Here is a 13,778-nt window from a genome sequence, read left to right as displayed (position 1 = left end):
ACAAATGGTTGAAGCTAGCAGGTGCATGTCAAGGAAACATCTTCTGATTTAGTCTGGACTTGTTCCAGATGATAATGATACTCACACATATAGCACATTGTAATACATATTCATTGGAAAAGCATATGCCACACGATTGATAATATTGATAAAGCAGTTATTGCTAAGATTTCTTAGGCCTCCAGTGTAGTTTAACTCTCTCTGATTTTGAAAAGAGCTTCAGAAAAACCCATGGTTGACAAAGTTGTTATGCATCGCTGCAAAACTCACTGATTCCTATCCCAAGTCCAAAATATAAAAACGAAATTCAGCATTAGTTGCACACAAAAATAAATATTTGCATAAACTCCTCATCAAGAAAATATTTAACAGTGTGACAAAATACATTAACATTTAGCTCATGCCCAGAATGTTAGGTAAAAGAGGCCTGCAAATAGCAATACACACCCGAAAAATATGACCTTCCAAAGTGGTGGGGTTTTCAGGCTATTAGCTCCTGGTCGAATACAACATTCGGTGTTAGTTAGAATTTAAATTACCTCCTCCTTGAGCCAATGTTTCTTTATAGTATGAATGGGGCTAGTAATTAGATAGATCAGCAAAAAAGAAACAAAGGGAAGTGTGTTTCAATAAAAATGCATAGAAATAAGAGAGTGAGATTTCACCACTAATCTACAGAGATCTACTATACCTTAGCGGGGCTTGTCCACGTCCAAGAAGAAATTGAGCATCTTGGATTTCACCACCAATCTACAGAGATCTTCTCAAATTCCTAAAGAAATAATAGTTAGGACATAAGAATCGAGATATGTTATCAAGATAACTGACTGCAATTTCTGTGGAATAAAGTACAAAAACAATCTGCCCTTAATTCATTACTATTTAGATCTACATCATAATTCAGCAGTTTGGTACACAGGCTCCCATAAATTGAACTCTAAATACTTTCATGACAATACGGTAAAAAAAATAGCAGGTTGCAGGGTACAACAAAATGAATTATAATAGTAATACCTTGCTTTCAGCCCTGCTCAGGCCTGTCTTGCTAATGCTACTCCTTTTTTGGAGAGTTTCAAAGCTACTCCATGCATAGCTAAAAACCATTGTCAGTTTTTTATACTGACACTGAAAATCTGTGATTGAGCACAAATATTATTTAGCACCCATAAACCCAAGAGAAGAAAACGGGGAAAATGGGCTCATGACAGACCTATACACATGCCAATAAAACAATACCTAAAGTATCGGCTCTCTGAATCCCCGATTCCATGAACATCAATTTCCCGTGCTGATATTTAGAAGCAAAGCGCTAAAAAGTTATTATGGAATGTATTTTTTCATATAGCATTGCTTTAGGATAAACGCACGTAATTTTGCATCCACCTAGACAAATCAGTTTCACCAACTTGTGATGCATCAATAGAATTAAAACAAAAGGGCATGTATACTATTAATCACCTCACCACGCCATCCAGAAAATTTAGAAATACACATCCAAATATATATGCAGATCTAGAGCACATGAGTACCTCCGCGGTCGTCGCTCGCCGTCCTCTGTCTACCGGCTCTTCTCCACGAGCTGGAGCCCCGGCGTCGTGCTGCTCCACCTGCCCCATGAGACGGAGCCGGAGCTCGCCGCGCCCAACCAAGCCCGCCCGTGCCCGCCCTTCCCGAGCTCGCGCCGGCCTCCCCTTCCCCGAGCCGGAGCACGCCGCGGCCGCTCACAGCCGCCCCCGCTCGATCTGGAGCTCGCTCGAGGTGGCTCCTGCCCAGAACCTTTCTACATCGTGCATTTCAGCCTCAACCTTGAATATGTACCTCCAACTGAGCACCTAATACCTTCACAGCACCGAATTGATAATTCCAAGATCATATGTCGTTCTCTGAAACCCATAATACCAACCACATGTTCAAATAATACCAGAAAAAAATTATGTGATGGGACCTGAAGCAGTAGAGAATAATTTAGTTATGATGATTCCTTCTATTGGTGGTTCAAATAATGTTATAAACTAAAGAACATGTGCATTGACCTCCTCAAGTAAGATAATAAATTAAAGAGCTAAGGATCTAACTGTATAGCTTGTAGGTAGAGATGATATGAGAGAGTTATATGCAAAATTACAAGAAGGGCTAAACAGAAGACAAGGAACATAAATTCGGTCACACCAAATGCCTCTCATCTCATAATTGCACTTTTAGCTTCAAACCAATATTAGCAAACTATATTGAACAGACAACAAGAAAGATTCATTTGCTTGCTTGCCATCTGCATCCACTGGAAGTACAATCAAGATTGTGAGATAGTAGAGGTGGCTGTGTGATTATGCTTCTTACCCTCAGGTTGTACTTGTCGAAGGTGAAGCCCGCGGCACCAGCGCCGGCAAGACACAAGAGTACCAGCGTCGTCACCATCCACCTGAACACCAATGTGTTCTTCCCTGCACTCCACCACCAAAACTATCAGCGATAACCTATATTAGATAATATAGAATAACACAGGCTGCTCACCTGGTCAAAAAATATCTCAATAGTCAGTAAGATTATGGAGTCACGATTACTATGGTTGACTGGTAAGAACTAATTTCAAAAGAAGCTAGGTTTCCCACGATGCAAATCTTGTCACTGAATTAACAGAAGGGGCCATGAAAAAAATTAATGGATCAAAACTATGTGGTTCTTCATATCAAACAAAAGATGGGCAAAACATACGTGAAATCCTCATGGTAGATCATTAGCAAGATGACTGTCGCTGCTCAAATGCACCCTCGGGAATGCGCCGGCGTCCACGCCGACATTCAGTTGAGGAGCGCAGACAGCAGGGATGACGAGATGTCTGTACCTAGCCTGCAAGAGCAACAACAACATCTAGTATTAGACTCATCAGCGGACTGAATCGGCAAGATTATCATCACTGCTCAAAAACACCCTTGAGATACACCACACATAAATAATTGTAGACCCATTATGCGCAAAAGTCAAATGAACATTCATCAATCATATTCCATTCAGCTATGACCTCACATAAAAGAATGCTCTCTTCATGAGACCATGCACCTTTGTTTCCTTCCGTGCTCAAATAATTGTGCCCTTCACAGCAAACCAAAATCTTTGGTGATCAAATAATTACCCAAGATGCCCCATTCAAACCATGTCACCCGGTACCCAAATAGCAGCCATATTCAGCCTAGGAACACCCTCACCAGTCTCATATTTGAGGCAACACAAATAAGCCTAGAAAGTAAGAAACAAAATAATAAATATCGAGAAGAGAGGAATACCAGTAGCAGCAGCGCCGTCAAGACCATCCTGGGCATGTACAGCTCCAGATCGAGAGCTTAAAAGAGAACACAACTTAGTTGATGTGGTAATCAACCCAGAACAACAATAATCGACCCGAAAAATTGTCCCTTCCTTCTTGCTCCCTTCCACACTGGACTCCGTCTGGTCCTTCTGCCGAGGCCACGCCGCCTCCCACACCAAGGCCGCCCTTACATCCAAGTTCCTGAGGTAGAAAACTTCGCCTCAGTACCAACATTGCTTAAAATTTTGAATCAGTAAATGATAAAATCTTCAACAAACCATGCAATTGTGCTTTTCACGTCTGAAATGACCTAATAACCCTCAGATTTTCATACATTGCAAGATCTCTTGCATAAAAAATGTACGTAATTTTTTTGATTTCATCACTTACATTAGAGAACTCGAGATTCTCGAGTGTGGCCTCGAGGTATGCGGCATCTCCCCACAGGAAATCGAAACATGCCACTGCCAAATCCACACAAATTGCAAAAGACTATTAGTACATATACAAAAACTGGCATCCTGAGCGGAGAGGCAGAGAGGAAGAGACGGCTCTGGTTTTCTCTGCTCACGTCCATAGCTGGGAAGGTCCAATTTCCTAGCTATGAAGAGAAGGAAAAGCTCACCTGAGGAGGTAGGACGGACGAGCAACAAGGCGGGATATGTGCTCCGGCGAGCGGCGCCATGGCCCTCCTCCTGGGCTTCCCGGGCCGGCCCTCCTCACGCTGCTCGCCAGGGCGCGCCGGTGCTGAGGAGGCGTGACCCCGAGGGCTCCCTGTGCTGGCCCTACTCCTGCACCGGCGGGTACTCCACTGGCGCCGCCGGGGCCCTCCCCCGGGCGCTCCTCCGCCGGTACTCCACTGGCGCCTCCGGCAGGAGGATGCGCGGATCCGTCACGCGCAGGAGCGTCCCCGGCCGAGCCCGGCGCCTCCAGTCGCCGCCGCCGCGGTTCCGTCACGCGCCGGACCGTCTCCGGCCGCGCCCGACGCCTCCGTTCGCCGCTGCCGAGGATCCGCCCCGCGCCAGCCTGTCTCCGGCCTCGCCCGCCTCACCTCCACCCGCCGCCACCGATGTCGCCACCCGAATGGGCCGCCCAAGCTGCTCTGCTCCTTCTCCGGCGCCGCAGATTCGGGGGAGAGGCGGCGCGCCGCTGGCCTCCGCTGATTGGGGAGGAGGTGAGACGAGAGGAGGGGCGGGGAGGATTTTTCACCACGGGTTCGATCTAGGGTTTTCACCCCACCAGTATGCACACAGAAAAATGAGGGGTGAAAGAGACCTGGGCGAGCGACGCGAAGGAGCAGCTCTCTTCTCTCAGCCCCACGGCCCCACTCATAAAAGGGCCCAATTGTCATGGACTTCTCAGCACCGAGGCAAAGTGAACGAGAGGAGGGTAAAATGGACGGCTGAAAATCACTGCGGGAGTGGAAGGATGTACTGTTGCACGGATCGGACGACCAACGAGAGTTTGCCCCTTTGGATGGCCTGGTTGGCCGGGTAGTCTAGGAACATTTATAGAAGTAACTTCGGAATCTTGTCAATCTTTCTCACTGTATGTAATTCCTTCATGGGCGTAGCACCGGACATTTTTTTTTACTTGGCAGCAGATAAGACCTACGAAAGTAGAGTTGACTTTCAGAACCAAACAAGCAGTAAACGAGCGGAGCTGATTAGCTGAATCCAATCGGAGACACTGTCTCCTTCTCGTTATAGACATCCTTGTTAAGGTTCATGCACTAGCCAGGGACGGAGACAAGGGGGGCTTAGCCACCCCCATGGTTTGAATTTTATGAAGAACAGTACTCACTAGAACTGTAATCTCTTGCTGATTTAGCTTACTCTGCCTCCCTCATGAAGTTTGCGACACCATTTTGCCCCCCTCAAGGTTGAAAGCTGGCTCCGTCCCTGGCACTAGCCACTTGAACCAAAAGTCCGAACTGATGGAAAGGGCTAGACAATCTACTTATACACGTCAACACCCCCTCTCACGTGTGACGGGAAGACGAGAAGACAAGTCAACACGTGTAGAGAGGCAAAGAGGCAGCGCCGTTGCCACACGGCAAGAGGTTGCGGGGAAATTTAGAATAAATTGTGAAAGCCAGGATTTGAACTCGAGACCTGGGACTCTGATACCATGTTAAGGTTCATGCACTAGCCACTTGAACCAAAAGTTCGAACTGATGGAAAGGACTAGACAATCTACTTATGCACGTCAACAATCCTGATATCCTCGCTCCGGGCTCCGCCCGTCGTGGAGCTAGGCTGCTGCCACGGCATTTGTGGAGGAGACGCAGTGGCCCCAGGGAAGGATCTGGAGGTTGTCTCATGAATCAGGGAAGGAGAGAGTGATTGGTACAACGTTGTTCGTCTTTGCTGTCGGAACCACCGTCGCACAGAGGCTGCTGCTGATGCAAGATGATGACATGCACGGGTATCAGGATGGATCCTCCATGCCGCATCTCCGACAGTTACCTGACTTCACGGAATTTTTGGCACAAAGGACCACCCCGCGCAGTGAATTGACAAAAAAGACCACCTGTGAGTGTAATTGACAGAAAAGACCATCTTCTGTGTGGCGGCAACGCCCCCAGACGGCACGTGGCCACATGCCGCCGTAGAGGGTGGCGGCAGTCCTTGCCATCGATATGCGTGGTGGCACGTTTACCGGTATAGACAGACGTTAGTCGCTGTTAGCCCGTGTGGGCCATGCCGCCATAGGAGAGGGTGGCACATCTGCGTGGTGGGATGCCTCCACAGGCACTGGCGGCAGGCTGTGTACAGGGCTTTGGCAAGAATCCTTCGTAGGGAAGCTATATCATGTATAGAGTAGTTAATCACGACTTTTAGTGGACAAAGAACAAGCTAGCTCCATGGTAGGATTTCTGTGCGTGTGCAGGCCCGAGAGATGCTCCGCCTGCTAGCTCTAGGCCATAATTTTTAGTGGGCCGAGAAGCGGTGACTCGTGTCCGGGCGCGAGCGACACACAAGACATGTAAGGTGCCGGAGAAGAGCATATCGGTGCCCTGCAGCCTGTTCGAGGAAATGACACCATTTGCCCCAATGACCCAGTACGTGTGACAGTCGTGTCGTGTGTCATGCGTCTGACGTTCGGTGATTCGTAGGCATATTAGAAGGGACGGCATGACAGCGACATCGAGGCCAAGATCTACGGTGGCGGCTTCATTGGCGACGTCGGGGCCGAGACAGGACCGCATGATGGGCACCGACGCAAGATAGGGAGGACATCGATGTGCAAAGTGTGATGAACTTATTTCAGAACTCAATTTGAGCTAATTTGAGGCTATAATTCCGTGCAGATTTGAGCTAATTTGAGGCTACAACCTTTTTTCTGAATTTTCTGAACCTAAAATGGCCTGACGCATGGCCTCCTCCTGCCGCCCCGCCATGGTGAGGAACGCCCACGCGTCCGCTTCCTCCTTGGCCTTCCTAGCCTCCGCCTCCAGCACGGAGGCGCGCAACACCTCGGCGAGGTGCGGCCATTTGGCCAGCTCCTCGAGACCGTTGACCTCGCGGGACGCCGCGAGCGCAGCGCGCAGCTCGGGGTCGTCGTCCTTGTTGGGTTGGGCCTTTGGCACTGGCGCGGCTCGCGGCGGAGCAGCCGCAGGCTCATTGATGTAGAGGCCGCCGAGGCGGCGGCCTGCCCTCCTCGCCGGTGTGAGAGGTTGCGCCGTCGCCGAGGTGACAGGTGCACCGGCGCACAACGTGCTCCACCTTTTACCACAAGTCCCAGTAGGGACTCTGGTCGTTGTAGGCGGGGGCTCCCGGAGGTCCGCCGGGAGCTGCACGCACCGCCGCTGGATCTCCACCAAGCGGGCGCGACCAGTGGCTGGGATCGGCGGCACCGGAACCCGATCTGGGCTCAGGTGCTAGCCATGGGGTAGGTTCACGTCGCACCACGGCATTGAGGTGCCGGCGTCTCAGAAGATCTGCGCCACCACGACGGTGACGTCTATCCTCTCCCACTGAGGCGTCGGCGGCGCCATGACGAAAGGCGCCGGCGCGACTTGCCGGCTGCTATCGGCCTCATGGTCGTTCGCGGATGGCTCGAACTCGCGCTTTGGGGCCATGGCGGCGCGGAAGCTCGACCGAGCGTGGGGAGTGGAGTGGGAGTGGGGACTTGATAGGGACAGTCCGCCTCCACAGTGGTCCAGATTTAATAGGACTCGAGCAGGCGGACGCGGGAGGACGCCACGTGCCATCCGCAGCCACGCAAATTTGACCCAGATTTGGGCCAGGTTTGCATCGTCCCGTCACCACACCACAGCTATCTGCTTTTATGATGCGCAACAGCGTTGGGCCGAATTTTGTCCAGCGCAACCCTTTCGAACCCGCGGTTGCCGCGTTTTTTTTTGAGAGAACAACGCTTTATTGATTAATTCACATCAATACAAATATCAGTACAAATGGTTCCCGCGTTGGAGATAGCCTTAATCACCAAGATGTTTTTATTTTATTTTACCAAGCTAGCTCCGTCAGTGCGGTTTTCTACCAACACGAAGCTCCGGCCAGGATTTCCATGCGTGTGCACAGGTTTGCCGCCACAGGCGTGGTGGCAACCTCCACGCGGACCTGCCGCCGTCCTCCATGGCGGCATGGCCCACCAGGGATAACAGCGACTGACGGCAGGTGTTGCTGGCAAACGTGCCGCCACAACACGTGACGGCAAGATCCTGCCTCCATAATCCGTGCGGCATGTGCCACGTGTCGCCTGGGGGCGCTGTCGCCATCGAGAAGGTGGTCTTTTCTGTCAATTATACTCATAGGTGGTTTTTTTTGTCAATTCTTTGGGCATGGTGGTCTTTTGTGCCAAAAATTCGTAGCAGCCCCGCCTGTGGCATGTAGCGGCCCCGCCGGCCGCTTGTAGCAGCGCGGCTCGGGGCTCGGGGTATGTAGGCGGCGCTCGGGATGGAGGCGGAAAGGAGTGAGTCCACGCCGGCCGGCGACCTCCCCTGGCTCTCCCATGGGGGCAGAGCACCTAGGTGTTTGGAGCCGCGGTGGGACGAGCGGCGGCGCTTCGTGGGGAGTGGCAGCGCTGTGCGCGGGCGCGCAGGGCGGCGCTTCGTGGGGCCGCTCGCCGCTCGGCGGCCTTGCGTGGGGCGCGGTCATGGCCGTGTATGCCCGGTCCGTGAGGATGACAGGAAACGACTGGAGGAAGAAGAGCAGTTGTGAGGGGATAAGGTTGTGGTGGGTCCCAGCGCTGTCACCATCGAGGAGGACACGCGGCGCGTGTACGAGGCGGAGGAAAGAAACACGGGATCCTCCGGGGGATCAGTAGCTTTTTCCTTTCCAATACCAAAACAGAGCAATACTTGGTAGTTACATGCAAACACCTTTTCAGCGGAGTGAGACTTGAGCGCGGGCGCAAGCGATTATTTTGGCGCCAGTGCCTCGTGTTGTTCCGTGCCAACGGAGTCCCCTGGCAAAAAAGAGATTAACTGGTGTTAGCATAAATTGAAAAAAGACGATGATGAGCATCGATTTCTGCACTTCCAGAACTACCTTCAGGAGACATATTACTTTAGCTATGCATGTTCATTTGAAGAAAGGACCTGTTTCTTTTTATATATCTCTAATGCATGTATGTGTGAAAAAAAATGCTGCTAAATGGTCATGTAAGGAGAGAAGAAGAATATGTTATGCCAACAGAACACACTTGCATGCTGAATACTCCACTTAAAAGTGTTCCGTTGTTATAAGTCTTCTATTCTTTTGTTTGTATTTTTACATTGGATTACATTTCAACCTTGTAGAATCACAAGCCTACAACGTCCAGTATAATATTTTAACAGCCCCACACACCAAAATCGCATATAAAAAAAAAAGCATGCAGTGCCCCTTGCAATGTCTTCCTGTGTTTCATTTATGCTTTACTCATTAGCAAACAGGTGTGAGACGCTCGACTATTTGTATTTTAATTGTTTCACTAACGGTGGCATACTTTAACTTCCACCATAGCATGTATCAAATGCATTACCACCGACATCAAGAATGTCATTTAGCAAAAGGAAACCAGCAGGGGGGTCAGAATACATATATCTAGTGTATCCTATTCGGTTGACAAAAGAAGTGAGCACTCACCATGAATAATAAAGCTAAGTAAAGCACATATCTGCAATGTCAGGGGGGTTATTTGGGGCATGATCCTCGCAGGTTCATGGATCGTTGGAGGGGTGATGAGTATAATAACACGAGGGGTCACTTATTCTGCAAACCAAAACCACATATGTTGAGGAATTAACGAAGCAATCAGCTTAGCAGCATTCCTTGATCTAGGACAGCTTGGCTGCAACCTGGTCGACAGAGATGAGAAGACCGGGCCTCCTGAGCCGGCACATCGCCGCCTCCATCTTTGGGACGTTGTCGGAGGTCACACAATAAAATATAAGGGCACTCCAGCAGCGCGATGCAAACGGTTGCGTCCGCTTTGGTCGTAAATGCGTCTGGCACCCTCTCCAGCGGCACGACGCAAAGTGACCGGGCCGTCCGCGGAGACGCAAACCTGGCCCAAATATGCGTCAGGTTTGCGTCTCGGCGGACGCTGCGCGGACGCGCAAAGTGTCCGCTGCGGTCTCCACCGGGCCCGCCTGGCAGCGAGCCTGCATGGAGGGCATCGCTTCCGCGGCCATCGCTTCCGCGGTCAGCGCTTCCGCGTCTGCGCCGCAGCCTTCGCCATGAATGTCGCAGCTTCCTGTTCTGCGCGTACACTGGCGGGCGGCCGCTGGGCTTCTGCGGCGCCTTCAATGGCATCGTATCCCGTGCGCGGCCGCCCTTAAAAGTCCAGCGGCCGCGTTGCTCCTTCGCCCACAGCTCCACTCGCACCACAACCGCCGCTGCGCCATGCGGAAGAAGAACGACTTCGAGGCCTCCGGCAGCGGCAGCAAGAAGGTGGCGCTCCCCGTCACGGTGGGGAGGCTCATGCACGGCAAATGGGTGCCGTGCGACGCCTGGTCCGGCGTGCAGCTGCCTGGCGGCTGGCGGCTCAGCTGCCGCCGGGTGCCCATCCCTCCAGTACCTGCGCGCGAGCCTGAGCGGACCAAGGAGATCCGGCGCAGGAGGCGATATCTGCCGGCGGACCTCCGCGCCGATCCGGCGTACGCCATCGACTCGGAGAGTTGGCGTACGTACCTGTCCACGGAGACGGACAGCAGACGAAGGGCTGGCTTCCGTGAAATCATTTTCCTCTGTGGCCCTTTGCAGCGCCACGTATCCTGTCCGGGTACGCTACACCATACAGCTTTCCGTTCTTATTCATGTATGCATGTGTGGATTTTGTTGGAAGTGAACTAGCTAGATGCGTGGGGTGATAGTAGCAATAACATACTGCAAGAAAATGCAATTTGAGGCAGGGATCAATCCATATGCATTTTCACGTGAGGAACACATCCTACTCCGTTTGTTTCCTGATCACATAAATATTATGTAGCTTGATCTTGTAAGTATTCTGTAATGTAGCTACATGAATGATTTTCTCCAAGCAATGGGGATCGCACCCAGGTGGAAATAAGAGGGAAGGAGAGAGGAAAAGGGGTAAACAATTACTTATTAAATAAAAATACATTAATTTGTTTGCCAGGCACCGACGATGCCCGCGGTGGCTGCTGCCAGGTTGCGTGGCGCCTTGTTTGCCAGCCTAAGTCTCTCGGTGGCCTGGGCCTGCATAATCTGCACGCCATGAATGTGGCCTTGAGAGCGAGGTGGCTTTGGCTGCAAAAGACGGACACCACCAAGCCCTGGAGCGGCCTCGACTTGCAGGTGGGCAGCGAGTCCATCGCCCTTTTCAACGCTTCTGTCCAAGTGCAAATTGGCTCCGGTGCTTCGACCTTATTCTGGGAAGACGCATGGCTGGACGGCCTGACGGCGGAGGTCATCGCCCCGGATCTGGTTGAGCTTGTTCGGCCGTCGATTCGGCGACAACGCACGGTGCGTGAAGGGCGGCAGGCCAATGCTTGGGCCTCTGATATCACCGGGGAGCTCTCGGTGGATGCATTGGTACAGTACCTGAGGCTTTGGGAGGCGGTGCAGCGTGTCCACCTCCCGGTCGACTCCGCCGCCCCTGACTCGTTTCGATGGAAGTGGAACGGCGATGGCCAGTTCTCGGCGCGTTCCGCGTACCGGATGTTGTTCCATGGCAGCACCGGTTTGCCGGCGGCGCATCTAGTCTGGGACTCTTTCGCCCCGCTCAAGTTCAAGATGCATGCTTGGCTGGCCCTTCGGCGGCGGTGCTGGACGGCCGACAGGCGGCTGCGCCGGGTCTGCCGACCCACACGCTCTGCCCTCTCTGTGACGCAGCTGACGAGACTCTAGACCACCTCTCCTTACACTGCGTGTTTACGCGTAGGGTTTGGGCGGGCTTGATCTCAAAGTTACAGCTGCCAGATCTTAGGGGATCAATGACTGGTGGTGCCGAGTGGCATCTCTCTTCGTTAGGGCTGAGGGCGGGCGTGCCAACTCCCTCATCATGTTGACGCTGCGTTCTATTTGGCTAGAGCGGAACGCCAGGGTATTTGAGGACAAATGCACGAATGTCCTGCGGATCCTTAGCCTCATCTTAGATGAGTGGCAGTCTTGGCTGGTATGTAGAGGTAGACCGCCGCGAGATGTTCATTAGGGCCCCGGGCTAGCCGGTGTTGCCGGCTTTCGCACCACCCAAAGTGATGGTGCTTGTTGTGGTTGTACTGTGGATGTATGGGGCTCTTCTTTGGCCCTCTGATACGTCTCCAACGTATCTATAATTTCTGATGTTCCATGCTTGTTTTATGACAATACCAACATGTTTTGTTCACACTTTATATCATTTTTATGTGTTTTTCGGAACTAACCTATTGACGAGATGCCGAAAGGCCAGTTGCTGTTTTCTGCTGTTTTTGGTTTCAGAAATCCTAGTAAAGAAATATTTTCGGAATCGGACGAAATCAAGACCGAAGGCCTTATAATTCCCGGAAGCTTCCGGAGCACCGGAGAAGAGTCGGAGGGGTGCCGGGGGGCCCACACCACCCGGCCGCGCGGCCCAAGGGGGCTCGCCCCCTATGGTGGCACCACCCCGTGGCCCCTCCGACTCCGATTCTTCGCCTATTTAAGCCGTCGTGACCTAAAAACATCGACAGAAAAGACGAAACTCCAGAAAGACTCCAGGGGCGCCGCCACATCGCGAAACTCCAATTCGGGGGACAGAAGTCTCTGTTCCGGCACCCTGCCGGGGCGGGGAATTGCCCCCGGAGCCGTCTCCACCGCCGTCTTCACCGCCATCTTCACCGCCATCGCTGCCTCCATGATGAGGAGGGAGTAATCCACCCCCGAGGCTGAGGGCTCCGCTGTAGCTATGTGGTTCATCTCTCTCCCATGTACCTCAATACAATAATCTCATGAGCTGCTTTACATGATTGAGATTCATATGAGTTTTGTATCACTACTATTCTATGTGCTACTCTAGTGATGTTATTAAAGTAGTTTTATTCCTCCCGCACGTGTGCAAAGGTGACTAGTGTGTGCACCGTGTGGTTCTTGGTTTATGCTATGATCATGATCTCTTGTAGATTGCGAAGTTAACTATTGCTATGATAATATTGATGTGATCTATTCCTCCTACATATGCATGAAGGTGAAAGTGTGCATGCTATGCTAGTACTTGGTTTAGTCTTTTGATCTATCTTACACTAAAGGTTACTAAAATATGAGCATTATTGTGGAGCTTGTTAACTCCGGCATTGAGGGTTCGTGTAATCCTACGCAATGTGTTCATCATCCAACAAAAGTGTAGAGTATGCATTTATCTATTTTGTTATGTGATCAATGTTGAGAGTGTCCACTAGTGAAAGTGTAATCCCTAGGCCTTGTTCCTAAATATCGCTATCACTGCTTGTTTACTCGTTTTATTGCGTTACTACCGCTGCGTTACTACTGCTTGTTTACTCGTCCTGGGCAAAGCACTGTTCTGGTGCCGTTGCTACTACTTATTCATACCACCTGTATTTCACTATCTCTTCGCCGAACTAGTGCACCTATTAGGTGTGTTGGGGACACAAGAGACTTCTTGCTTTGTGGTTGCAGGGTTGCATGAGAGGGATATCTTTGACCTCTTCCTCCCCGAGATCGATAAACCTTGGGTAATCCACTTAAGGGAAACTTGCTCGCTGTTCTACAAACCTCTGCTCTTGGAGGCCCAACACTGTCTACAAGAATAGAAGCTCCCGTAGACATCAAGCACTTTTCTGGCGCCGTTGCCGGGGAGGAAAGGTAAAAAGGCACTCATATTCCGGTTCCAGGTAACAGCACTTTTCTGGCGCCATTGTGTTTGTGCTCGAAGCTATTTCCTTTAGATCCTGCAATTGCATCTTTTTGTTTCTTGTTTTCACTAGTTAGGCATAATGGAAAACAACAAAAAATTTAGTGAGCTTTTTAATCTTTTTCCTGATTTAGAATTGTTTGGTGCAAACATTAAAAAACCAATGGAACCTCAT

General features: G+C 51.1%; 1 protein-coding gene and 1 long non-coding RNA gene across 2 annotated transcripts; both read right to left on the bottom strand.

Moving 5' to 3' along the window:
- Positions 1-704: 704 nt before the first annotated feature.
- On the bottom strand, positions 705-1,288 carry LOC124667427. Its single transcript, XR_006991286.1, has 3 exons — positions 1,237-1,288; positions 1,015-1,133; positions 705-772 (listed from the first exon to the last, which is right to left on the bottom strand). It is a non-coding gene; the product is annotated as an uncharacterized LOC124667427 (long non-coding RNA).
- A 1,677-nt stretch (positions 1,289-2,965) lies between these two features.
- On the bottom strand, positions 2,966-4,033 carry LOC124664075. Its single transcript, XM_047201676.1, has 4 exons — positions 3,930-4,033; positions 3,695-3,768; positions 3,282-3,505; positions 2,966-3,090 (listed from the first exon to the last, which is right to left on the bottom strand). Exons 1-4 carry the CDS (start codon positions 3,987-3,989, stop codon positions 2,966-2,968), a joined length of 483 nt encoding a protein of 160 aa, XP_047057632.1. The 5' UTR covers positions 3,990-4,033.
- Positions 4,034-13,778: the final 9,745 nt, after the last annotated feature.

Source organism: Lolium rigidum, chromosome 6 (genome assembly GCF_022539505.1).
Source record: "Lolium rigidum isolate FL_2022 chromosome 6, APGP_CSIRO_Lrig_0.1, whole genome shotgun sequence".
NCBI classification, from domain to species: Eukaryota; Viridiplantae; Streptophyta; class Magnoliopsida; order Poales; family Poaceae; genus Lolium; species Lolium rigidum.
The sequence above is the reverse complement of the archived record's forward strand: the minus strand, read 5'-3'. Positions and strand labels throughout refer to the sequence as shown.

Excerpts from the sequence above, each read along its gene's own strand:
- LOC124664075 (XM_047201676.1), bottom strand. The coding sequence starts at position 3,989 with ATGGCGCCGCTCGCCGGAGCACATATCCCGCCTTGTTGCTCGTCCGTC. Across the intron at positions 3,769-3,929 it reads CGTCCGTCCTACCTCCTCAG|TGGCATGTTTCGATTTCCTG; the intron begins GTGAGCTTTTCC and ends TGGATTTGGCAG. Across the intron at positions 3,506-3,694 it reads AGAATCTCGAGTTCTCTAAT|GAACTTGGATGTAAGGGCGG; the intron begins GTAAGTGATGAA and ends TTTCTACCTCAG.